At 54.9% G+C, this 23,672-nt stretch overlaps 1 protein-coding gene and 1 long non-coding RNA gene across 9 annotated transcripts; one reads left to right on the top strand and one right to left on the bottom strand.

Moving 5' to 3' along the window:
- The first annotated feature begins 2,039 nt into the window (after positions 1-2,039).
- On the top strand, positions 2,040-16,087 carry PGF (placental growth factor). 4 transcript variants are annotated; one of them, XM_001158268.6, is made up of 7 exons: positions 2,040-2,765; positions 3,984-4,026; positions 8,365-8,561; positions 9,335-9,411; positions 11,513-11,542; positions 11,646-11,708; positions 15,190-16,087. In XM_001158268.6, exons 1-7 carry the CDS (start codon positions 2,691-2,693, stop codon positions 15,215-15,217), a joined length of 513 nt encoding a protein of 170 aa, XP_001158268.1. In that variant the 5' UTR covers positions 2,040-2,690; the 3' UTR covers positions 15,218-16,087. The 4 variants fall into 4 exon arrangements, with proteins under 4 accessions (XP_001158268.1, XP_001158223.1, XP_009426426.1 ...); XM_001158223.8 differs by lacking the exon at positions 11,646-11,708 and having other exon boundaries at positions 2,168-2,765; XM_009428151.4 differs by lacking the exon at positions 9,335-9,411 and having other exon boundaries at positions 2,340-2,765.
- Positions 7,690-23,594, bottom strand: LOC134808303 (uncharacterized). 5 transcript variants are annotated; one of them, XR_010150972.1, is made up of 4 exons: positions 22,614-23,594; positions 13,491-13,637; positions 8,919-13,352; positions 7,690-8,613 (listed from the first exon to the last, which is right to left on the bottom strand). It is a non-coding gene; the product is annotated as an uncharacterized LOC134808303 (long non-coding RNA). The 5 variants fall into 5 exon arrangements; XR_010150974.1 differs by having other exon boundaries at positions 13,491-13,632; XR_010150971.1 differs by having other exon boundaries at positions 13,491-18,921; positions 22,614-23,592.
- Positions 23,595-23,672: the final 78 nt, after the last annotated feature.

The following is a 23,672-nucleotide window of genomic DNA, read 5'->3' as shown; positions in this document are numbered from 1 at the left end:
CTGAGGTGCACTTGTGGGAACCACAGACTTCGCCCAAGGTGTTGAGTTCACTCAGGAAAGAGAACTTTGGCATCCCCAGCCATCGGTATCCCCCAACTCCATGAATGTAAACTTAGAGAGACCCTCCATATCATATCCCTAGCACCTAGAGCAGTTCCTGGAGCATAGCAGGGCTCAGGCAATACATGCCAAATGAGAAAACAAATTAATGAATACAGGCTGGGCGCGGTGGCTCACACCTGTAATCCCAGCACTTTGGGAGGCTGAGGTGGGTGGATCACTTGAGACCAGGAGTTCTCGACCAGTCTGGCCAACATGACAAAAACCTGTCTCTACTAAAAATACAAAAATTAGCCAGGCATGGTGGTGTACACCTGCAATCCCAGCTACTTGGGAGGCTGAGGCACAAGAATCGCTTGAACCCATGAGGCAGATGTTGCAGTGAGCCGAGATTGCGCCACTGTCTACCAGCCTAGGCGACAGAGCAAGACTCTGTCTCAGAAAAAAAAAAAAAAAAATACAAACTCATACACAATAGACACATCCCATGCATAAGTGCTAGAAACACTCAGTTATAGACAAGCATATACAATGAAGATACTTAAGCACACGCACACACACTTGTGCACAATACACACCTGTGCCCACATACACAAATCCATACCCAAACTAAAGACACACACAAACACATGTGTATGTATACAAAGATGTTATGGGCAACATATACAATACAGATATGCACAAACACACACCTACTCACCCTCACACACATGCACAGTGACCCTCCACAATGATTCTGGGCCCAGGAAGGAGTTTGTCTACCCCACGAACCCCTGCTTGTTTGAAGCTCGTCAGGATGTTCCTTGCAGACTCCGCTTAGCCAGCTGCTGACTGGCCCCCGCCTCCTGAACCTCCAGGCTTAGGGCCGGCCAGGCAGGCAGGCTGCATCTCTGGCAGCCCCTCGTGGGTGGGCAGGCAGGCAGGCAGTGGACGCAGAGGTCACTGGGGTGAGAGCTGGGGCTGCCCTGGCCTCCCTGCTCTTGGCTGGAATGTGAGCTGTAGGGGCCACTTCCCAGGCCTCGCTCCTCCCCCACAGCCACCCACCAGCCCCAGGCCCAGCCAACTCGTGACTCCCAGTCCTGCCAGGTTCCTGCAGCCTGGGAGCTGGACACAGAAGGCAGTGAGAGGAGTGGTGGTAAAGAAAGATCCAGAACCAAGGGAGGGCACACACAAACGCAGAGAGAGGCACAGTCTTCACCCACAGAGACAGACACACACACGCAGAGACAGGCAGGCGTGCAGACTCACAGTCCCACCGAAAGATACACATTCAGACACTTCCAAACACACCCAGATACACAGCGGACACGAACAGATCACACGTGCATACAGAGATACAGAGAGACCTGACCCCCACACAGAGGCGTATTTGGAGGTACAGTAGTCACACGTACTCAGACCACACAGAGGCTCAGATGCACCGCTCATGGATATTCACAGACCCGCAAATGCCCATGCACACTCGCAGATGCACACAGACCCCTGCGCAGCGTACAGTTCCTCCTCGGCCAGGGACCAGGAGGAGATGCCTGAGTGAGACCACTCTCTACCCCAGGGGGCTGCCCCGCAGGGAGGGCCTGGGAAGACTGCTTCCCAAGGAGGCAACAGGCCTGATCCTCCAGCCAGGTGCCCTGAGAGGTTTCCTGTGGGAGGCCCACTGTGTCCGTGCCTGGCTAGGAGGGTGGTAGGTCGGGTTAGAGTTCTGGAGTCACGTAGGCTTGGGTTTTGTCTCTGCCAGTTCCTCGGACACACAGATGCGCGCACACACACAACACACACACACTTTCCAAGAATGCCTATGTCCATTCGACATATGCAGGCAGGGGTGCTCTCGGAGCCTCGGTTTCTTCATCTATATAATCTGGCTAGGAATCCCTTGGCCCCCTAGGGGTGTGGGCATGGCTGCCTTCCCAGGCATCCCGGACGGCCCTTCCTGCAGAGGCGGTTAGGTCATGAGCCTTGACGGCTGACGCTGGACTCCTGGATGCCCCCATCCCAGGTGACTGCCCTGAGAGCCGAAGCAGGGCTGTGGGCCCTGTGGGCGGGCGCGGCGCGGCCCGGGGAGCTGCGGGCTGGGCTCGGCGAGGCGTCTGGACCTGCCGAGAGCCCCTCGCACGCACTGCGGGCTCCGGCGCTGCGGGCTGGCCGGGCGCTGCGGGCTGACCGGGCGCTCCGGGAACTCGGCTCGGGAACCTCGTCTGCGGTGGGCGGGGCCGGCCCGGAGCCCCGCCCCGGCTCAGTCCCTGAAACCCAGGCGCGGACCGGCTGCAGTCCCAGAAGGGAGCTGCTGTCTGCGGAGGAAACTGCATCGACGGACGGCCGCCCAGCTACGGGAGGACCTGGAGTGGCACTGGGCGCCCGACGGACCATCCCCGGGACCCGCCTGCCCCTCGGCGCCCCGCCCCGCCGGGCCGCTCCCCGTCGGGTTCCCCAGCCACAGCCTTACCTACGGGCTCCTGACTCCGCAAGGCTTCCAGAAGATGCTCGAACCACCGGCCGGGGCCTCGGGGCAGCAGTGAGGGAGGCGTCCAGCCCCCCACTCAGCTCTTCTCCTCCTGTGCCAGGGGCTCCCCGGGGGATGAGCATGGTGGTTTTCCCTCGGAGCCCCCTGGCTTGGGACGTCTGAGAAGATGCCGGTCATGAAGCTGTTCCCTTGCTTCCTGCAGCTCCTGGCCGGGCTGGCGCTGCCTGCTGTGCCCCCCCAGGTAAGAGCTACCCCCACCTAGCCTGGCTCCCCTGACCTCCCCATCCCAGCACTGGAAGCATGGGACTCTGAAATCACAGACCCACTCCAGGGAGCAGCAACTCCAAGGATGTCCACACACTTCCTAAAGGCCAGGCTGGACTTCTTTCGTTTGGGAAGAGACCTCAGGCTGGCTGTCCCCCAGGTCCTGGGGGCTGTCTTGGTGGGGGCAGGGAAGCCACAGGGAGGGAGGGAGGGAGGTTTCCTGTCTGGCCCCTGGAGCCCTGGTGGCTTTGCTAAAAGCATCTGTCCACTAATCCCAGGCGGGTCCCTGGCCTTGTGGTCAGGGTCGAGGCCCCATGGCCAACCAGGCGTCCCCAGGACCTCTGACCTGGCCTGGTGGGGGTGGCGGAGGAGCCAGCTGAAGAAGCTGATGGTGGGGAGGCTGGGCCCTGCCCCCACCAGGGCTCAGGACTGAGCCGTGGGCTCCTGGGTGGGCTGGGGACGAGACAAGGGGTCTCGCTGTGCCTTTTCTCCTGGGTGGGTGGCCGGAGGTCCTGAGTGCAGGGCCTGGGGAAGTGAGCAGGGCCCTTTTCCCAGGAGCCGGGTGAGTCTGGCTGGGAGCCAGCTTGGGCAGTGAAATCCTGACAAAGCCAATGAACTGCCTTCCCACTGCGTTGTCCCACTGCCCTGGGAGTCCCCAGCCCCAGCCCAAGAGTAGGAGTGGGCTGGGCAGTCCCTGAGGAGTCCGAGCAGCCCAGCCACCCGCCTGCCTGCTGCAGGGCTGGCCAGAGGTGTAACGTTACCGGCTGCACCAGCTCATGGCGCCACCCGCTCCAGCCCCTCAGCTCCCACCAGCTGATCACCTCCCCCTGGGCTCTGGCACCCAGCCAAGGCGGGCTGTGCAGGGCCCAGCAGGGTTGGCCTGGGGGCTGGGTAGAAGGCAGACCCGCAGGATTGGAAGATCTTTGGGATGCAGCAGGCCAAGGGTCTCCAAAAGCTTCTAGCCTCCCATCCTTTTCCAAATGAGGAAAACTGAGGCCAGAGAGGGGTGGGACCTAACCTACCCAGGGTCCAGTGAGTTTTTAGTGGTACTCAGGCTGCTCTGAGACAGGGCAGAGCATGTGCAGCAAGTGGGAAGGAACCCAGAGGGGCCCCTACCTTCTTGCCATCACACTTGGCCCAAGAGTGCAGAGCTCCAAGGTACCCCCAGCTCACCTCTGCACTTTTCTGTCCATAGCAGTGGGCCTTGTCTGCTGGAAACGGCTCGTCAGAGGTGGAAGGTAAGCTGGCCAGGCTGGGGGTACGCATGCTCCCCAAGCCCCTCTCTTCCTTTCTCCCAAGCCCAGGTGTGGCATGAAGCGTGGGTGCAGGTTGATAAAAGCTGGGGAGAGCCTACAAGCTAGTCATGCTGGCTGATGACTTTGGCAGGGCCTAAGAGATCCCCTCATGGTGACCCAGAGACTAGAGAGGTGTGGGCTGGAGTCACCAGCACACGGAGAGTGGGGCTGGGGCCAGTATAGCCAGAGTTCATCCAGCTGGCTCAGAGCCCTTCCCCAGCATGATTTAAGGGTATGGATGGGGTCTTGGAGGACAGGGTGGGGAGTGAGTGCCAGGGGCCAGAATGGGGGTCTGGGAGCTGAATGCAGTGGGCAGTCAAGAGGATCAGGAATGGGTGAGGGGCCCTCCCCAGCAGCCCAGCCCTGGTGGAACTGCCGGGATCTGACCATGCCTTTCCATTGATTATAAACAGACAGAACATAGTCGCGCCCTCCCTGGCCCCTCCACTCCCCGCCCTGGTTGCATCAAGAGGGAGTCTTCAAAGGGCAACGAGACGTTTGCCAAAGAGACATATGTGCAGAAGGCAGGAGGCCCATGCCAGGCCCCCTACCTCGCTCCTCCCTCCCTGCCTCTCCAAGACGTGCAAAGTGGCCACACACCACCGCTGAGGTTTCCCCTGCGCCATGGGAGAGTGGGCATGTAGGGACATGCACACGCACACGCGTGATAGCCATCTGCGTGCTGGGAACACCCTCTGCTGGGCTGCCTGCCTGGCAGTCCGCCTCTCCCGGGCCTGGCCATACTCTGACACCTAAGGCTTAGGCCCCTAGACCCCTGAGCAGGTAGAGGAGGTAGCTGCCCTTGACTTCATGGATGCCTCCCTTGCTGTGCCTCTGGAACCAGCACAACATTATGCTCCTTGGGATTTGGGGAAGGACCCATCCCCTACCTCCACACTATGCCCTTTTTGGTGCTTTTAGTGTAGGTCAGGCCACAGCTACCAAAGATGCCTTAGCCTCAGTTTTCTCATCTGTAAAATGGGAGCCTTGGCTACATGATGTCTATGGTTTCTTCTTTTTCCGAGATTGAAAAAGGGACTTGTTCTCTGACTCCAGGGAGGAGAAATGGGTGTACATATCACCCAGGATTTGAGGTGGGGAGGCCTGAAAGTGTAGATTCATTAGGTCAGCTCTCCTGTCACACTTATCAATCAGGGAGTCTGCAATCTGACCGGGAGACGTACAACGAGCTTTGCACCCCAGCTCTCAAAATCTGAAAATGGCATCCCCACCTGTTAACACCACAGCAAGAGACAGCATGGCCAGCCATGGGCGTTGATTTTTACTATTACTATTCACGGTAACAATGTTAGGCATTTTCTGTCATTCTGTTTTGACCACAGGCTGTGAAGTAGGAAGGGGTTGTACTCCATTTTTACAGATGCAGGCAGGCCCTGAGGCTCAGAGAGGCCCTGGGGGTCGCCCCAAGCCTCAGACACTCCTCATGGATCTGGCAGAACTGAGTGCTCCCAATAGCTCCGTGGCTGAGCGGGCATGAGCAGGGTGTCCCTTGTGGCAGGCTGTCTGTGTGCCCTGCCAGTGACCATGGAGAGGACACTTGTGGGCTTGGGCTGGTGGCCAGTGGCTCTGCCCAGCCCTGTGGCCCGTCTCCAGTGCCCTCCACAGAAACTTGCTCTCAGGATTAAGCATTTCTCTCCTGGGGTCTCCCCCATCCCAGGTGGTAGGTAGGCAGGTGGGAGGCTCACTCACAGGGCTGGCGAGAGAGCTGAGGGCCCACTCGCAGCCTCAGGAGCAGCCCTGGGGACCACCCAGCCCTGGCAGTGCCTGAGGGGGCCACAGCTTCCCGTTGCTCTCACCTCCACCCCCTCCCGGAGCAGGTCTGGGGCCAGCGGAAGTGCTCTCGGGGACAGCTGAGCAGAGCTCTTTCCTGAGGGACACAGCCCACATCTGGGAGCGGTCACTGTACTCCCTCAGCCCGGCCCCTCACCCAGCCCCTTTTGTTTCTCCCACACACCCATAGCGGGGCCTTCAGAGATGAATTGCCCTTTCCTGGTGGCTGCCAGGTAAACCAGGCTCCAGCCCACCTCCTTCTCAGCCCTCCCCCAACACGGTTCGGCCACAGGGCTGGGAAAGTGGCAGATTCCAGGGTTTCAGGGACCCAGAGTCTGCATGGTGGGATGTGGGGTGAGGAAAGGAAATCCCTTCTTCTGCTGCCGAGGCCCAGCCAGTTCTGCCAAAGGTGGCCATGGCCGCAGCCCAGCTGGGTGGGTGTCTGTTTGCAGGATGGAGGGGGCTGGGGTGCCCCTTCTCTGCTGCTGTCCCCTCGCTGACGGCTGGTCCCAGGGCAGGAACCTGAGTCTTCTGTGGTGCTTTGGCAGCTCATTATTCCTCTGCTGTTATTTATGTTTTCCAAGGTGGAGATTAAACGTTCAAAGTCACGTAGTGCTCATGAAGATTTTAAACTAAACACACAGCTCAAGGAGCTGGTGATAGGGAGGTGCTCTCTGACCCAGGATTGCAAAGGCAGGCTTCCCTGCACTTTGGGCGCCTTTGGGGAGAGAGGCCTTGTTTCCCACTGGGTTCCGGGGCAGTATCCAGTGGCGCGGAGTGGTAGAGTCAGAGGAGGCCTATGGATTCCCCCCCCCACCAGCCCCTAGGCCCTAGTGCCCTCTAAGCAGGGCACGGCAGAATGGAGCAGAATGGAGCAGCAAACAAGCAGATAACACTGTTTATTGCCTCTATGACTGCCTAGCCAGCTCCACATGGACACACCGCCTCTGGGTATTTTCCACCAGTTTGCAGCCTTTCCCGAGGGCCTCTGCTAGGACTGAAGTTTATTTTTCTTCCGAGATTACCAGGAGGCTCATGTCCTCATAGGCTCAGTGGAATGGACTTTGGCCCCTTCTGCCTCCTAGGCAGAGGCATGGAAGAAATGAGGGGTTGCTGGGAGAGGCCATTGTTCCATGGCAGAGGCTGCAGGACCCCCAGCTCCCCATTCTTCCCCACTAGCTGACGATGACCATCAGATGCAGAGCAGGATGACCCAGGCCTGGGGGTGTTTCTCTGTCCATGGTCTCTGGGCTGGGCTGGGTTGCAGGCACTGATTCACAGGCGGCTGGTCAGAGAGGGAAAGACCTTAGCAACCATTTATTCCCAACCTTCTTTTTTCCCACCCGAGGAAACTGATCTACCCAGAAAGGTTAAGTGATCTCCCCAAGGTCACATAGCCAGTGTAGGGCCAGGACTGGAAGCCAGGTGTCTGACTCTGGCCACTCTCCCTGTGAGCCTCTATTTGGGGCCTGGTCCTAGGCCTTCCCCCGAAAGAGCAGCATCTTTTGAGGGATTCCAGATCAGCCCCCAAAAGATCCCATTCACGATCGCCAGGACATCGTGAGGTCAGGGATGACCCGGATGATCCTCAGTGAAATGTCATCTAATCAACCAGGAGTGACTTAGCCTGTGTTTATGGGTACGTCCATCTCTGCCCTCATGGAGCCTCGAGTTGGTTGTAAAGGAGATAAGAGCCAGCAGTGCCGGAGATAAGGCAACCCCTTGAGGCCAGAGGCCAAGCAGTGCTCAAGGGAGGCTCATCTGTGTGCACTGGAATTGCTGGGGAAGTCTTCAAAGAGGAGGTGGGGAGGCAGCTCGTGGAAAATGGCGGGTGGACTTTATTTGGATAGAAATGAGAGGAGGGGGAAGAAGAGCAGCTGTACGGGCTGCAGAGTGCACAAGCCAGAGCTGGGAGTGAATGTGGTGCTGCCGTGGCTCAGTGTGAGCGCTGGTTGGACTCAATGGAGAGGAGGGTCGGGCCACATTGCTGGATGTGGTCTTGGTTGCCAGGCAGAGGAGCTGGCACAGAGTGGGGCAGGAAATGAGGGAGCCGTGGAAGGTGTTTGAGCAGAGGAATAAGGGAAGGCCAACCCTCCCTGCATGACTCCAGGAATGACTGTTTTCTGCAAGTTCTCCCAAGTTGGAGGAAGCACCGGGTCAGGCTTGAGAAAGATCCAGAGGGCCTGGGCAGCTGCCGGGGCTACAATTCTCGAAGCTCCAGGGAGCCAAGGCAGACGTGGGTGCCTGAGTTGAGGACAGAGCAAAGCTTGGGACCCTGAGAGATTCTGTTCCATGGGGATTTCCATCCAGCAGATGAGCTAAGGGGCCCGCAGACATTTCGGAGGGATCACATTAGGAGTTCAGAGTTGAGGGAGCTCGGATGGGGCTGGGGGCTGAACCTGGAAGGCCAGCAGGGCCTTGGGAGCCAGGTTGAGGGCTTCAAGGGGCAGGTCTCTGCTGGCCTGACCCAGCCCCCTTGCTTCCTCGCAGTGGTGCCCTTCCAGGAAGTGTGGGGCCGCAGCTACTGCCGGGCGCTGGAGAGGCTGGTGGACATCGTGTCTGAGTACCCCAGCGAGGTGGAGCACATGTTCAGCCCATCCTGTGTCTCCCTGCTGCGCTGCACCGGCTGCTGCGGCGATGAGAACCTGCACTGTGTGCCGGTGGAGACGGCCAATGTCACCATGCAGGTAGGTCCACACCCTGCCCAGGGGGCCACCGAATCTGCCCACTAGAAGGGACCTGGAGAGGGAAGAAGATAGGCCCAGGTCCCAGGGCTGGAGCCTGACTCCCAGGCCAGTGCTCCTACCACCCCAGCCCAGGGCCTCTTCTTCCTAAGCCCTCCGATGGCTCTGAGCCCACTCATCTCCACCCCCACCAGCTTTCTCAGCCTCACGCTGAGTCCTATCCCAAGACTCAGGGTGTCTAGTTAAAGCTGGAAAGAAATCTGCTTGTATAAAGTCCCTGTTGACACCAGGAGCATTTGGTGCCTTTTCAAGCAAGTGCAGCTTACATGTCACACACGCAGTGGTTTACTGAGCACTTACTGAGTAATGCCAAGCACTGTCCTAGGCGTGCCACAAGTGGTGTGTCATTCAATCCTTCAAGGCTGGTGTCATTCCCATTTCACAGATGGGGAACTCAAGGTTCAGAGATGTTATTTCACTTGTTCAGCAGGTAAAAGAGTCAAGATCTGAACACGGGTCTCTCTGACTCCAGAACATGAGCCCCCTTCCTGTGCTATTGCTGTGCTAGTGCTCCCGGGCAGGGAGGGACAGGGGCCTCCCTCAGATCCCCATGCAGCTGAGAGAGCTGTTTGCCCCACATTCAGAGTGGAGTGAGGGCCTGTAGTCCACAGGCTAGCAGGAAACAGAGTCGGGTTCTCCTTACAAGGAGAGAGAGAAGAGTGCCGGAAACTCATGGGCCACTCCCCAATCCAGGCATCAACTCTTTCTTCCTTCAGCTCCTAAAGATCCGTTCTGGGGCCCGGCCCTCCTACGTGGAACTGACGTTCTCTCAGCACGTTCGCTGCGAATGCCGGTAGGTCTCCGGGGTGGGGTGGGTAGCAAGGAAAGGCCCCCGTCCTCTTGGCAGCTTCAGCAAAGATGGGTCCCAGGGCAGAGGCAAAGGCTGCCCATCCCCGCTGCGGGCTGAACTTTTTTCCAGACTGAGGGAGACCAAGAGGGCAGGACCAGGGGTGGCTACCATTCATTTTGTCCCCCCCACCAGCCAGTTTTGCCAAGGGAGCTGGTCCCAGCAGCTGGGGTACAGCTGTTGAGATACTGCAAGGGAAGAGAGAGGGTGGGTCCCTCCCAGCCTCGCAGGGGTTCGGTGCGTGTCGTTCCCCTTCTCTGGGATGGGAGGCAGCTGCCACGGGCCTCTGAAAGAGGTGCCTGGAGGCAAAGACATTGCAAGTCTGAACTTCGTTCTGGGCCAAGCTGTGTGCCCACAGGAGCGGGCAAACCGGGCTGAGAAGCAGCAAGAAGGACAAGCTCGGGTAGGAGAAAAGGGGCAGAAGAAGAGTGACACTGTGGCTTCCTTGATGTTGCAGCACCCCTCTACGGCCCCTCCCAATCCACAGAGCCTCTGACCAGCACCAGTCTTGCTGCCTGTGCTGGGGGCACTTGGAACATTGGTTAGCAGGAGCAACAGGCCTGGCACTGCCAACTAGGTTCAGGGAAGAGAGAAATGGGCTGAGCTGCTGCTCCTGGTACTACTGGGCCATGGATGAAGGCACCAGACTAGAAGTCCAGAGCCCTAGCCAGGGGCGGCAGGAGGGAAGGACTACCAGTTATTGTGTACCTATTCTGTGCCTAGCCCCGCAGGAGGCACTTGAATGTTTCTCATTTAGTCACATACATTTATTGAGCACCTACCACATGCCAGGCATTGTCCTGATGGGATGCAGTGGTGAGCAAGGTTCCTGCTCTCATAACAACCCTGGGAGGTAGGCCCTATTGTCATCCCCATTTTACAGATGAGAAAATCAAGGCTCAATACAGTTTCATGATTTATCACAGCTAGTGAGTGTGGGAGGAGGGATTCTGGGCCCTGACCTAACTCGTAAGCCTTCGTTTTTCAGGCTACCTTTCACAGCCATGACCACTTTTCTAATAGCCCCCAGGCTTAGCCTTGCCTCCTGGGCAGGGCTATGGCTGCCCCTTTTGTTGGAGTGTTGGAGACCCTGCCTCAACTTGTTTCCACCCATCCCTCCAAGCCAGAGCTTAGCCATATAACAGGAGCTCGGTAATGAACCCTCCTGGGTGCAATGCTGGGTGGTGACCCAGAGTCACCTTCTCCATCCCCTTTGCACTGACAGCCACTCTTTTGGGGCAGGCAGATGAAGAGACTGAGGTTCCAAGAGTGTCTGTCACTTGCCCAATATGGAGAGGTACAACCAGACAGTCCCAAGAGGCCCTGGTACCTTGCCCTGGCTCCCAAGGGAGGAACCAGCTGAGGGTAGCATGTCCTGGCCCCAAAGCTGACTGCTACCATGCTGTCCCATGTCTCTACCCACTGTTCCCAGTGAAGACTGAGGCCCTGTCCCCTGCCAGGGGCCAGGCAACAGGGACACCTTTCTTCTTGCTTCTGGGCCAACAGCCACAGCCCTGGGACGCAGAGCCCAGACATGCCTGGTGACTTCAGGGCTGATGCTCCCTCCCTTCCTCCCACCCCGTCGCTCACTCCCCATGTTGTTCCGGATGGAGTGGGGCTGTGCCCTGACAGGCAGCCAGTCCGCTGTCTGGCCATCATCTCCTGTCCCTGAGGAAATTCCCAGAATGCACCCTGGAAGGAACGGAAAAAAGCAGCAAAGAAAGTGAGAAAGAAAAAGCAACAGAGAACAGACAGAAACGACCAAATTTGATGCCAAGAGGCTGAGAAGTGCAGAAGCGGGTGGCAGGGGTCCCCAGGAGGTTGATTTGTCCCTCTCGTGGTGGGGTCACCAGAGCCTGGAGTGGGAGTGAAGCCTTGAGGCTCTGGCCACCTCTCCCTTGCCAACTCCATGCTACCCCCTAGTGGCCTCAGTGTCAGCTGCAGGACCAGGACTGGGGATGTCGGAGGGGACCTGTCCGGGCGGCAGGGAGCCCCACTTATTGCTTTCCTAACGTTCCTCTGCCCCTCTCTCTGTCTGTTTCCCTAGGCCTCTGCGGGAGAAGATGAAGCCGGAAAGGTAAGTGGTTTGGCTGGGGCTCGGGGCTATTCTCGGGCCTGCCAGCCTCTGTCCTAGCATGGGGTTCCCCAGCCACCTTGTCCTGACGCTTGGCTTATTGCAGGAGGAGACCCAAGGGCAGGGGGAAGAGGAGGAGAGAGAAGCAGAGACCCACAGACTGCCACCTGTGAGTGTGCGGGGTCCCAGGGATGGCGAGGAGGCTGGGCCCGAGGGGAGCCCCGCCTTGCCGCCAGGGTTAGGTTGGGGAGGGGGAGAGGCAGGACTGAGGCCAGTCTTGGGGGCAGAACAGGGAGCTGCACCTCCTCAAGACTGTAGGGCCCAGGAAGCATCAGTGGACCTTGGTTTTTGTCCCGGCTTAGCCCTAGGTTTCCATTGACCTTGAACAAATCATTTCACCTTTGTCAGCCTAGCTTTTCTCTGTGTAGAATGAGGGGCAGGAGGTCCAGCAAACATTCAGTCACTCTACAAACATTTACTGAGCACTTACTGTGTGTCAGGTACATCTGTGAGCAAACAAACAGGATTCCTGCACATTAGTGTTTACCTTTTAGTGATTAAAAGTCTGTCATCAGCTGAGACGTTATCTGGGGCCACTTCCTAGTAGCCCCGGGGAACATGTGCCCCTCGCCACTGTCTCCCAGGAGTATTTTTGCCTGTGGGTCCCCTTGCTGCTTCTAACCCACTTCGTACCTTGTGGGCAGCAGAATGGAGCCCCAGGCCTGAGTGTGGCTGGGAGAGAAGGATGAGAGGAGGGAAAACCCAAATCTGTGAGAGTAAATAGAAAAAATAAAATATTTCACATGCACAGTCAATCAGTCACTGAAGAGAGGTGGCTCTCCTTCAGGGGCTAAGCCTCCCCCACGCACATGACTCCAGGAAGTCATTTCGTGCTATGGAGTGGAGTTGACCCAAGCCCTGACCCCATGAGCCCCACTCCATGAAGACAGGGATCCTGGGGACTGCGCCCCCTAGGGGTTTATGCTCTCATCTCTTTTCTGGGCCCGCGCGGCAATTTGGGGAACAAGCTGGCAGGGAAGTCCATCCAGGCCCGAGTTACCCGCCGGCAGCCGGAGGCAGAAAGTGTCCCATGGCTCCTGTTCCCAAGGCAGCAGTCTTCAGACATTTCACTCGGGAATCTCCTGAAAGAATTTCAAAAGTGGCCGGGCGCGGTGGCTCACACCTGTAATCCCAGCACTTTGGGAGGCCGAGGTGGGTAGATCACTTGAGGTCAGAAGTTCGAGGCCAGCCTGACCAACACGGTGAAACCACATCTCTACTAAAAATACAAAATTAGCTGGGCGTGTTGGTGCATGCCTGTAATCTCAGCTACTTGGGAGGCTGGGGCAGGAGAATCGCTTGAACCCGGGAGGCGGAGGTTGCAGTGAGCCGAGATCATGCCACTGCACTCCAGCCTGGGTGACAGAGCAAGACTCCGTCTCAAAAAAAAAAAAAAAAAAAGAATTCCAAAAGCCCATGTGCTCCCTTGCCCATTCTTAAGTTGACATTGAACATTTTCATCAGAATTATAAGTCAAGCCAGGCTCAGTACCTCATGCCTGTAATTCTAGCACTTTGGGAGGCCAAGGCGAGTGGATCGCTTGAGGCCAGGAGTTCAAGCCCAGCCGGGGCAACATGGTGAAACCTCGTCTCTACAAAAAAAATACAAAAACTAGCTGGACGTGGTGCCATGTGCCTGTAGTCCCAACTACTCAGGAGGCTGAGGTGGAATGATCACCTGAGCCTGGGAGGTCAAGGCTGCAGTGAGCCGAGATAGATCCATTGCACTTCAGCCTGGGTGACAGAGTAAGAACCTGTCTCAAAAAAAAAAAAGTATAAGTCATTACAAAGGATATAATTTCTGGCATATTATTAATATTTTAATACAAAGCTATTGTAGAACACTCTCCAGGTGTATCCTATTAAATACGCCATTTTAATGTTATACTCACCATCATCCACTTTTAAGAAAATGAACAAGCAGGTCAGGTGCGGTGGCTCACACCTGTAATCCCAGCACTTTTGGAGGCCAAGGCGGGCGGATCGCAAGGTTAGGAGATCGAGACCATCCTGGCTAACATGGTGAAACCCCGTCTGTACTAAAAATACAAAAAATTAGCCGGGTGTGGTGGTGGGTGCCTATAGTCCCAGCTACTCGGGAGGCTGAGGCAGGAGAATGGCGTGAACCCGGGAGGCGGAACTTGCAGTGAGCCGAGATCACGCCACTGCACTCCAGCCTGGGACAGCAAGACTCCGTCTCAAAAAAAAAAAAAAAGAAAATTAACAAGCAAAAAAAAAAAAAATACAGGAACACTTCCTTTCATAATTATATATTTACGTTGTTTCTTTTTTCCTGGAACTTGTATTTCCATTTCACTCCCCACCCCCAAGAATTTCAGCCTAGTGTAACAGTACTTTTAATTTTCAGAAGTCTTTTATTGATTACCTTGTCATATTTATCTGCCACAAAAAAATGATATATGAGTTTGAATTATTTTAAATTTCCTGTGAGCATAAACCTAAATTAAATTTTCTCCTGGAATAAATTATCAAAATAATTCTTAGTAGCACCATTTGGTCAAAACAGCACAAATACGTCCTATTTTAATAGATGTTTAACATAAAAATACAATCAATTTGATTGGGAATGCATCTCAACGAGATGGATGTGGCTACCTCGTTTCAATTAGTGAATGAATCCATTAATGAATGTTACTTCCTGCCAGACTGAGACAGGATTCTGCATTAATTTAATTCCTGTTTATCATTTTTTTATTGATGAGAAGGTTGAGAAACCATGTTCACATAAATAAGTAAATGAGACTAGATGTCACTCAATTACTTGAACTCCTTCCTTCCAAGTTATTTGCCAGAAATCTCAAGGTGCTCTGCTAAGAACAAATTACTTCTCATGATATCCTGGCTGACGATTTGGTTAAGCTGTTCTTCAGTTTTGTTGAAAGCCTTGGTTACCCAGTCATTAGCCATATTTTCTTTCTCAAGACCTACATCAATATCTCAAATTGTTCTTTTTTTCATGTCCTCAGAATACTTTTACCTGGCAGCAAAGCACTTTATGAGGATTTAGAATGAGCAAGATGTGTTGTGGCCAGAGAAGCAGATCTCAGCCACTGCCTCACAAAAATAATTTTAAGGCAATGTAGACCTGGAGGCTGAAAATGGATTTCTTTAAAACCGTCGGTACTCAGGCCTCACGTGCGTCTAGCGGTACTCCCCTGTTTGGAGACTGCTGTCTTAGGGTAATCAGAGGCATGATTGCATGGAGTGTGATTAGGTTCAAATGTGGCTCTGTCACCGACTGGCCGTGTGACCACAGGCAAGCTTCTTCACCTCTCTGGGCCTCAGTTTCCTAATCTTCACAAGAATAATCAGGGTGCCTTCCTGATGGAAGGTTGTTGAGGGTTAAGAAGACAGTGCTTGGCACAGGGCTGGGCACATGGGTAAGTGTTTGGTGAAGGGTAGCTCCCAGCTTCTCCTCAGCTTGAGGCAAGCAGGGACCCAGGAGCGCTGCGCCCTCCCCATGCTCCCTGCCCAAGCTCCTCCTCTGGGCCTGCCCCCTCCTCCACAGGAGGAGACCGCACCCTCCACAGTGTGCTGATACCCGCCCCGTCTGTGCTTGGTCTCTGGCAGGTGCGGCGATGCTGTTCCTCGGAGGTAACCCGCCCCTTGGAGGAGAGAGACCCCGCACCCGGCTCGTGTATTTATTACCGTCACACTCTTCAGTGACTCCTGCTGGTACCTGCCCTCTATTTATTAGCCGACTGTTTCCCTGCTGAATGCCTCGCTCCCTTCAAGACGAGGGGCAGGGAAGGACAGGACCCTCAGGAATTCAGTGCCTTCAACAACGTGAGAGAAAGAGAGAAGCCAGCCACAGACCCCTGGGAGCTTCCGCTTTGGAAGAAGCAAGACACGTGGCCTCGTGAGGGGCAAGCTAGTCCCCAGAGGCCCTGGAGGTCTCCAGGGGCCTGCAGAAGGAAAGAAGGGGGCCCTGCTACCTGTTCTTGGGCCTCAGGCTCTGCACAGACAAGCAGCCCTTGCTTTCGGAGCTCCTGTCCAAAGTAGGGATGCGGATCCTGCTGGGGCCGCCACGGCCTGGCTGGTGGGAAGGCCGGCAGCGGGCGGAGGGGATCCAGCCACTTCCCCCTCTTCTTCTGAAGATCAGAACATTCAGCTCTGGAGAACAGTGGTTGCCTGGGGGCTTTTGCCACTCCTTGTCCCCCGTGATCTCCCCTCACACTTTGCCATTTGCTTGTGCTGGGACATTGTTCTTTCCGGCCAAGGTGCCACCACCCTGCCCCCTCTAAGAGACACATACAGAGTGGGCCCCGGGCTGGAGAAAGCTGCCTGGATGAGAAACAGCTCAGCCAGTGGGGATGAGGTCACCAGGGGAGGAGCCTGTGCGTCCCAGCTGAAGGCAGTGGCAGGGGAGCAGGTTCCCCAAGGGCCCTGGCACCCCCACAAGCTGTCCCTGCAGGGCCATCTGACTGCCAAGCCAGATTCTCTTGAATAAAGTATTCTAGTGTGGAAACGCTGATCTAGCGGGTGTGTCTTCCGGGGCAGTGAGCGTCAGCCGGGAACGGAAGCCAGACAGACCCAGGGATCGGGGTGTAACAGGAAGAGCACAGCACCTTCTCCGAGCCTCAGTTTCCTTATCTCAAAAGCCTCGCTCAGTCGACGAGAGGGCATGTCACAGCTCACGACAACATGTTAGCTTGCTCCTTCCTTCCTCCTTTTGACAGCTGAGGACACTTAGGCCCAAGAAGGTGAAATGGCTGATGGAGAGTTAAGAGCACTGAAGCGGGGGTCAGAGGCCTGGCTTTGTCTATAACTCACCGAGTGGCACTGGGCTTCCCTCTGCCTTCACGTTTCATCTCTGACCTGAGGGGCCTGGCTAGATGGCTCTTCTGGCTTTGACACATTTCTACTGGGGCCCAGGCTCAAGTCTCAGTGGCCCTGGGTGGTCACTGGAGACTGTTCCTGTGGAGGCCACTTCAAGGCTGCCCCGGAGGTCGCCCAACCTGCTTCTACAGCACCCTGGGGTCGCCCCTTCCCTAACGAGGAGCTCCCAAGATGTAGTTTTGTTTCCAAAGTTGAGGAGAGGCTGGTCCCAGCCACTTTTTAACAGCATCAAGAGCACAATCTCCTCCTCTCCCAGGGCTTAGGGCTGCCCCAGCCCAGTGCCGCAAGGACTCCCGAACTCCTCCGGCCCTCCTGATAGATATCTTGGGCTGGGTCTCAGGGCGCTGAACGGCAGCACGTACAGCCTGCTCGGGCTGCTGAACAGACACAAGGACCAGCAGATGCTGCCCGGATTTCTCTGCCTTTTACCCCCCAGTTCCTTCCGTCTTCCTCCTCAGTGCTTTGGCAGGAAAAAAATAAATCTTCTTATTATTTTTTTATGGTTTTTTTTTCTGAGACGGAGTCTCCTTCTGTCGCCCAGGCTGGAGTGCAGTGCCACAATCTCGGCTCACTGCAACCTCCACCTCCCAGGTTCAAGCGATTCTCCTGCCTCAGCCTTCTGAGTAGCTGGGATTACAGGCGTGCGCCACCATGCCCGGCTAATTTTTGTATTTTTAGTAGAGACAGGGTTTCACCATGTTGACCAAGCTGGTCTTGAACTCCTGACCTCAAGTGATCCACCCACCTCAGCCTCCCAAAGTGCTGGGATGACAGGCATGAACCACCATGCCAGGCCTATTTTTTTTTAATCCAAACCACTTACTATCAAACTCCGCTCTGCTTCTGACCTGCAAGGGGTGTGTGTGTGTGTGTGTGTGTGTGTGTGTGTGTGTCTGTGTCTTTGATGTTATATGCTGTTATATGTATTGGGGGAAGAGAAGTTCCCCCATTCTCTCCTCAGCCTCACTTCCTCATTTGAGGCTGCTGAGGAGAAACCCACAGGGACCCAGGGGCACAGGGGCCTGCCTGGAGCTTTGAGGGGAGCTGGGGATGTCCAGCGGAGTGGGGTGGCCCTGCTGAGGCAGCTGTCCTTGGTGCCCTGTTCACCGAGGCCTGGGGACTCTGCAGGACACGCTGGTCAGAATGTGCTTCTGGCTGTGGTCATAGACGGGTGTGAGTCAGCCCCAGGAGACATACTTTGCCAAAGAAATGCACTTCCTCTCCTGCCTCTCCTCTCTTTAGCTGCAGCTGTTCTGAGCTGTTGCCTTTGACCCACTGTGAGCTGGGAAGAGCACCCATCCCCTCCCACTGGCCAGGCCTCTAGCTCAGCCCTGAGGACCCCAACCCAGGCCCGGTAGCATCTTCAAGGCTTTTGGCTCCATAAGGTCACCCACATGGCGGGCAGCCTCCCGACCCAGGCCAGTGACCCCTGTAGAGAGCAAGACAGAAACCAGAAAAGCTCCTGGAAGCCAGAAGCAAAACTCCACATCCGTGGGCAGGAGCCTCGCAGCAGGAATGGGTAGAAAGGAGCCAGCTGGCCTACTTGACTATATTGGCAGCCGTTCCAGCCATTTAGGTCCTAGAGGGATTTGCTTGTCATCTATTTGTGGAGCACCCTCTGTGTCCTAGACACTGACTAGGCATTGAGGATCCAGTGGGGACAGACACACAGGACCCTGCTCTCGTGGACCACACATGCGAGGGGAGAGGCAGCCCATGCTCTAGTGCCAGAGGGTACTGGGTGGGCCTTTTCTGCTGCTCGAATGGGTGGCCGGACTCAGAGCTAAGGAAAAAGGGCCTTGAGTACCCCATATTCTAAAACAAAGGAACCATTTGAGACTAGGCCCATTTGCCTACAGGATTTATTAAGAGATGGTTAAAGCAATTCTGCTATGCCCCCAAATCTCCCAGCACCCCCTTCCTCAGTCTCCATAAGCAGAAGACCAGGAAAGGGGAAGGAAGAGAGAGGGAGATGGGGTCACTGGAGTCCTGGGGTGCTGACTCCCTCCCCTCCTCTCCCTGGATCTGGATTTGCTGTTGAGATCAGCCCACGCGCCATCTGGACAGGGAGGTTGGGGGAGGGCAGGATTGAAGAGGCAGAGACAGACACGGCAGGGACTCCTTGGGGCACCCAGCAGTCGTTGCCCATGGGTCAGGTGGACATGGCGGAAGGCGCATGTCCCTGAGCTGTCTTGTCCATGTCCTCCCAAGAGGGAGGGCTGCAGCTGTGCAGACCCACAGTCGGTAGGCTGTCGGGTGGAGGTTGGGGCAGTGGCTGAGTGGTGGGGTGAGAGATATAGAGCTGAAGGGACCTCTCACATCAGGGAACAGTGGTGCGAGGTGGCCCTGTGGTGAACCCACAAGAGAGTTAGCATCTGAACGCCATCATGCCAGGAACATTCATAGCCAGAGAAGAAGCGGCCACAGCTGACAGGGACTTTCCTGAAAGCTCTCCCTCCCCATCTGTGTGAAAGAAGAGAAAAGGGGAGAGAAAAGGAGGAGGAGAGAGAGAGAGGAGTGGGGGTACAGGGGCAAACTACACCCCTCCCCACTCCCCTGGGCCAAATCCAGACCCTGCCTGGGGAAGGGAAATGGTTAGTCTTGGTTAGATGGACCAGCCTAGATGGGGCTGGGCCTTTAATAAGCTAAAGCAACAGGAATACTAGAAGATCTGCCCAAGATACTGTTACGGGACAGAAAAAGGAGAACCAACATAGTTCATCTAGAAGCAATGATGGAAGGGGGAAAAAACTTGCTCAATAAGCAAGTTACCCATATAAACAAATACATTAATAAGAAAATGTCTTGCTGCCAAAATGCGTTCTCTCATATTAGAGATGCTCTTGAATTATTTTACATTCCTCCTCTTAAGAGGTGAAGTGTCTTCCCTCTGTTTGAATCTGAATTGGCCTGGGTCTGCGTTGATCAGTAGACTATAGCAGAAGAGACCCTATACTTGTTTCAAGTCTAGCTTTCAACAGGACTGGCAGCTTCTGCCTTGGTCTGTTGGAACCCTATGCTATCATGTAAGATGTCCAACTACCCTGAGGTCACCATGTTGGAAGGAAGCTCAAGCTGGCCATATAGAGATGTGGAAAAAGAGAGAGAGAGAGAGACTCAGCCAACCCCAAGCTATTCCAACCCCCAGCCATTACAGTTATCTTAGCAGATGCCCCAGATCTTACAGAGCAAAGACAAACTGTATCCACTGTGCCGTTTGATTTCCTTGATGCACAGAATCATAAAATACTATAATAACAAATTGTTTTGAGGTAGTTTGTTATGCAGCAATAGGAAACCAGAACAGAAAATAAGGAAAGGTGAAGAGATAGCGTTGGGGGGACGGTACTCTAGGTCAGGAGGTTATGGATGGCATCTCTGTGGAGATGACATTGATGGTAAAGTTTGAAGGACAAGAAGGAGTTGGTCATGTAAAGATCAGGGATAAGAGCACTCCAGAGGGCACAGCTGGTGGAAAGTGCTGGAAGGAACCCCAGTGTGGCTGGAGCATGATGGGCAGGGAGGGGGGATATGGGATGTGATGTTGGAAGTAGCCAGGGGCCAGACCATAAAGGGCTTTGCAAGTCAGGGTAAGGAGTTCAAATTTTGTTATAATGTGAGATAAACCACTGCAGAGTTTCAAACAGGGGAATGAAATGACATTAGATACATTTTTTTCTTTTTGAGACAGGGTCTCACTCTGTCACCCACGCTAGAGTGCAGTGGCACAATCTCTGCTCACTGCAGCCTCCACCTGCCGGGTTCAAGCGATTCTCATGCCTCAGCCTCCTGAGTAGCTAGGACTACAGATGCACACCACCACACCTGGCTAATTTTTGTATTTTTATTAGAGACAGGGTTTTGCCACGTTGGCCAGGCTGGTCTCAAACTCCTGACCTCAAGTGATCCGCCCACCTCAGCCTCCCAAAGTGTTAGGATTACAGGCATGAGCCACCACACCCAGCCATTAGGTACATTTTTGAACAATCACTCTGCCCACTATGTGGAAAATGGTCTCTAGGAGTGTAAAACTTAGAGTACAAATACCACTTCAAAGGCTGTGGAGAAGCCAGGCAACCAATTATGGTGGTTTGGTCTAGGGAGAAGTAACAAGGATAGAGAGAAGTAGATCGTTTGGTCTTAATCATGCATGTGGGCTGGTAACCCTGATCATTTATTCACTCGTGAGCATTTTTTGAGTCTACAAGGCCTAGGTATTTTGTAGTAGATACATGTATGACAGGGCAAAGTATATTAGCAAGCAAAAGTCTTCCCTACCCACTAAAGAAAATTCTATTCTGCAATAAATAAGGGGAATAAGGAGAGAGATCATAGCTGGAGAGGCTAAGCTGGTCTACCTAACAGCTAGGAAAGAGAAAGCAAGCAGGTAGGCAGAGGGAAATAAAAGGCCTCGGGGCTGGGACTAGAGAAGGAGTTTGGGGTTTTGCTGTGGAGTCTCTATTGATACAAGACAGTTTGAGAAGGGCTTTGAGGAAGCACTGTCATGCTCCCTAACATTGCAGGCCCGAATGTTCTTTGAGAGACGCCCACTCAGTGAGACACTAGGCAGAGACTGAACCCAGGGGAGCACCTCGATTAGCTAGGATTACGCAGAGAGAAATAAGACATTGTCGCTGACCTTAAAAAGTTCGTCAGCGGAATCGGATATACACAGGTGATTAGAATAGAAGGAAAGCAGGCCATGTAGCTAAACGAATGCAGCTGAAGAGCTGCTAAAGACACCTGAGATGACCTGCAGCTGGGGAACATCAGAACTGGCTTTGCAAAGCTGGTGGCATTTGAGCTGTGACTTGAAGAGTAGGCAAGATTTGGGTCTGGGGAGATGACTGGGGAAGCCATTCTAGGTGGAGGCAACCCATTAACAAAGACCCCAGAGCTGGCAAAACCCCTACCTGTACAGGGACTCTCCAGTGGTTAAGTTTGGCTGATGCTTAAGGCAGGTGAAGCAGAGAGTGATGGCTAAGGCTGGGAGGCGGGCTGGGCCCCGGGTGCCATGCTGGGGAGTTAGGGCTGTGCTAGGCTGCAAGAGGCATGTTTTTTAAACAATAACGTGTCCGGGCACAGTGGCTCACGCCTGTAATCTCAACGCTTTGGGAGGCCAAAGCGAGAGGATTGCTTTGGCAATGAATTGAGGTCTTTACAAAAAAATTTTAAATTATGGCTGAGCATGGTGGCTCACGCCATAATCTCACCACTTTGGGAGGCCGAGGCAGGTGAATCACTTGAGCCCAGGTGTTTGAGACTGGCCTGGGCAACATGGTGAAATCCCATCTCTACAAGAAATACAAAAATTTGCTGGGCATGGGGCTACAAGCCCCAGCTACTCAGGAGGCTGAGGCTGGAGAATCTCTTGAGCCTGGGAGGTGCAGGTTGCACTGAGCTGAGATCGTGCCACTACACTCCGGCTTGGGTGACAGGGTGAGATGCCATCTTAAATTAAAATTTAAAAAAAAAATTAGCCAGGTATGGTGGTGCACACCTGTAGTCCCAGCTACTTGGGAGACTGAGGCAGGAGGATTGCTTGATCCCAGGAGTTTGAGGCTGCAGAGAGCTATGATCATGTCACTGCACTCCAGCCTGGGCAACAGAGTGAGACCCTGTTTCTAAAAAAAAAATTAGAAATTAAACAATAATATGATATGATCATGGAATTTAGGACTGAAAGAAAGTTTACAAATAATCCATTTCCACCTCCTCATCTTACGAATGAAGGAGCTGAGGCCCAGGCTGGTCCAAAGCCATGTAAGTTAAGTGAGTCAGAATTTAAAACTGTACCATAAGTGACTGACGTGGAATTGAATCCGAAGCCTGTGCTCACTGCCCCTCACCACCTCACCTCCTCCTGAGGATGGAGAGAGAGAAGGGCAGTAGGGTGGTAGGGAAGTGAGCTGGGTCCGCTCCCAGTCTGAGAGGCGGGCCAGACCATCTGCGGGTGGATTGGGTGGGTCAGCAGAAGAGGCCCCTATGAAAACTCTGGTGGGAACTCGAGGCTCCAGACAGGGTGGTGACAGGCTAGAGCCTTGGTGTGGAAAGATGGCCGTCTGTCAGCACCAGATCCCAGCAGCTGTTTCCCTAAAGAAGCCGGACCCTTCCTTTTCCTGAGGGAAGCCTGGGGCGCTCTCCTTCCCCCTTACCTTGGCTGTGACTGACGCCGAGGAGGCCCCACCTCAGAGGCTCCAGGCCAAAAAGATGGTTCTTTTCTAGTCCCTGAGGTAACTTTGTGACCGTGGAAACCCTCGAGCAGGCAGGTCAGGCCGGGAGGAAGTTGAGGGCTCCCTCGCAGAGGTGGGTTCCGCGAGAGGTGTCGCCTGGGTGGCAGGAGAGGGTGCTGCCATTCTAGTAACTTCTCCCTGCACCACTCTCTGCAAGGTTGTTCCACTCCCTGTCCTCAGTGGCCTCTCCACCACCACCCCCAGCCCTCGGTCTTCCCCTTCTCCTTCTCTCTTCTCTGAGGCCCTGCCCCTGCACACCCCGCCTGGGCCGCCCAAGAGTCACCACGTGGGCATAGCGCTGGGTGTTTCCAGACATGGGCCACCTGACGTCCACAGCGGGGGCCTAAGGCTTGGGCTGTAACAGCAATACCCTCCCTCCTCCTCTCCCTTTCAAAGCCCTCTCTGCCACAAGCCTCTTCTGGGGCCTGCGAAGCCCTCTCACTTGCCAGACACGCTGGAAGGAAGTCCTGCGAGGGTGAGAAATCTGCCCGAGGAATTCCAGCCTCTCGGAGGAGGTGGCGGCTGACAGCTGGCCACGGCTGCTGTGCGGAGAAGCTGAAGTTGAGGTCTTGGGTTCACAAGGGGTGCCAGGCACATCAGGGTCCAACCTGGGGGGGTCCTGCAAGTCCCCATGTCAGAACCTGGGGTGCACCCTGGAGCTGTCGCTCCTGGATTAGCCGGAAATACAGCTTCTCTCCAGACATGGGAGAGGCAAAGGAGGTCACAGGACTTTCCTCTCACATCCAAACCCAGGAGGCTCTGGGTGCCTGGGATCCTTCTTAGGAACCAGCCCTGGCCAGTCAAGATGAGCTCCAGCAGCGGAGAAGACACACAGGCTGCTCTACTGAGACCTTCCTCTTTGTGTATATAGAGCTATCTGCCCTTCCCCTTTTTCCCCCTAGAATAAAACATGCCCACCCTCTTAGGAAAAGACTAATTGGTATGTGGCTATGATATCAAGTGACTCTTAGAACCAATTAT

This window comes from Pan troglodytes, chromosome 15, assembly GCF_028858775.2.
Source record: "Pan troglodytes isolate AG18354 chromosome 15, NHGRI_mPanTro3-v2.0_pri, whole genome shotgun sequence".
Classification (NCBI taxonomy): Eukaryota; Metazoa; Chordata; class Mammalia; order Primates; family Hominidae; genus Pan; species Pan troglodytes.
This window is presented reverse-complemented; position numbering and strand designations above follow the sequence as displayed.

Bases quoted from the DNA above. Each gene is read 5' to 3' on its own strand.
- PGF (XM_001158268.6), top strand. From the start codon at position 2,691: ATGCCGGTCATGAAGCTGTTCCCTTGCTTCCTGCAGCTCCTGGCCGGG. The intron at 9,412-11,512 runs GTAGGTCTCCGG...CTGTTTCCCTAG, and splicing joins CACGTTCGCTGCGAATGCCG to GCCTCTGCGGGAGAAGATGA. The intron at 11,709-15,189 runs GTGAGTGTGCGG...GGTCTCTGGCAG, and splicing joins AGACCCACAGACTGCCACCT to GTGCGGCGATGCTGTTCCTC.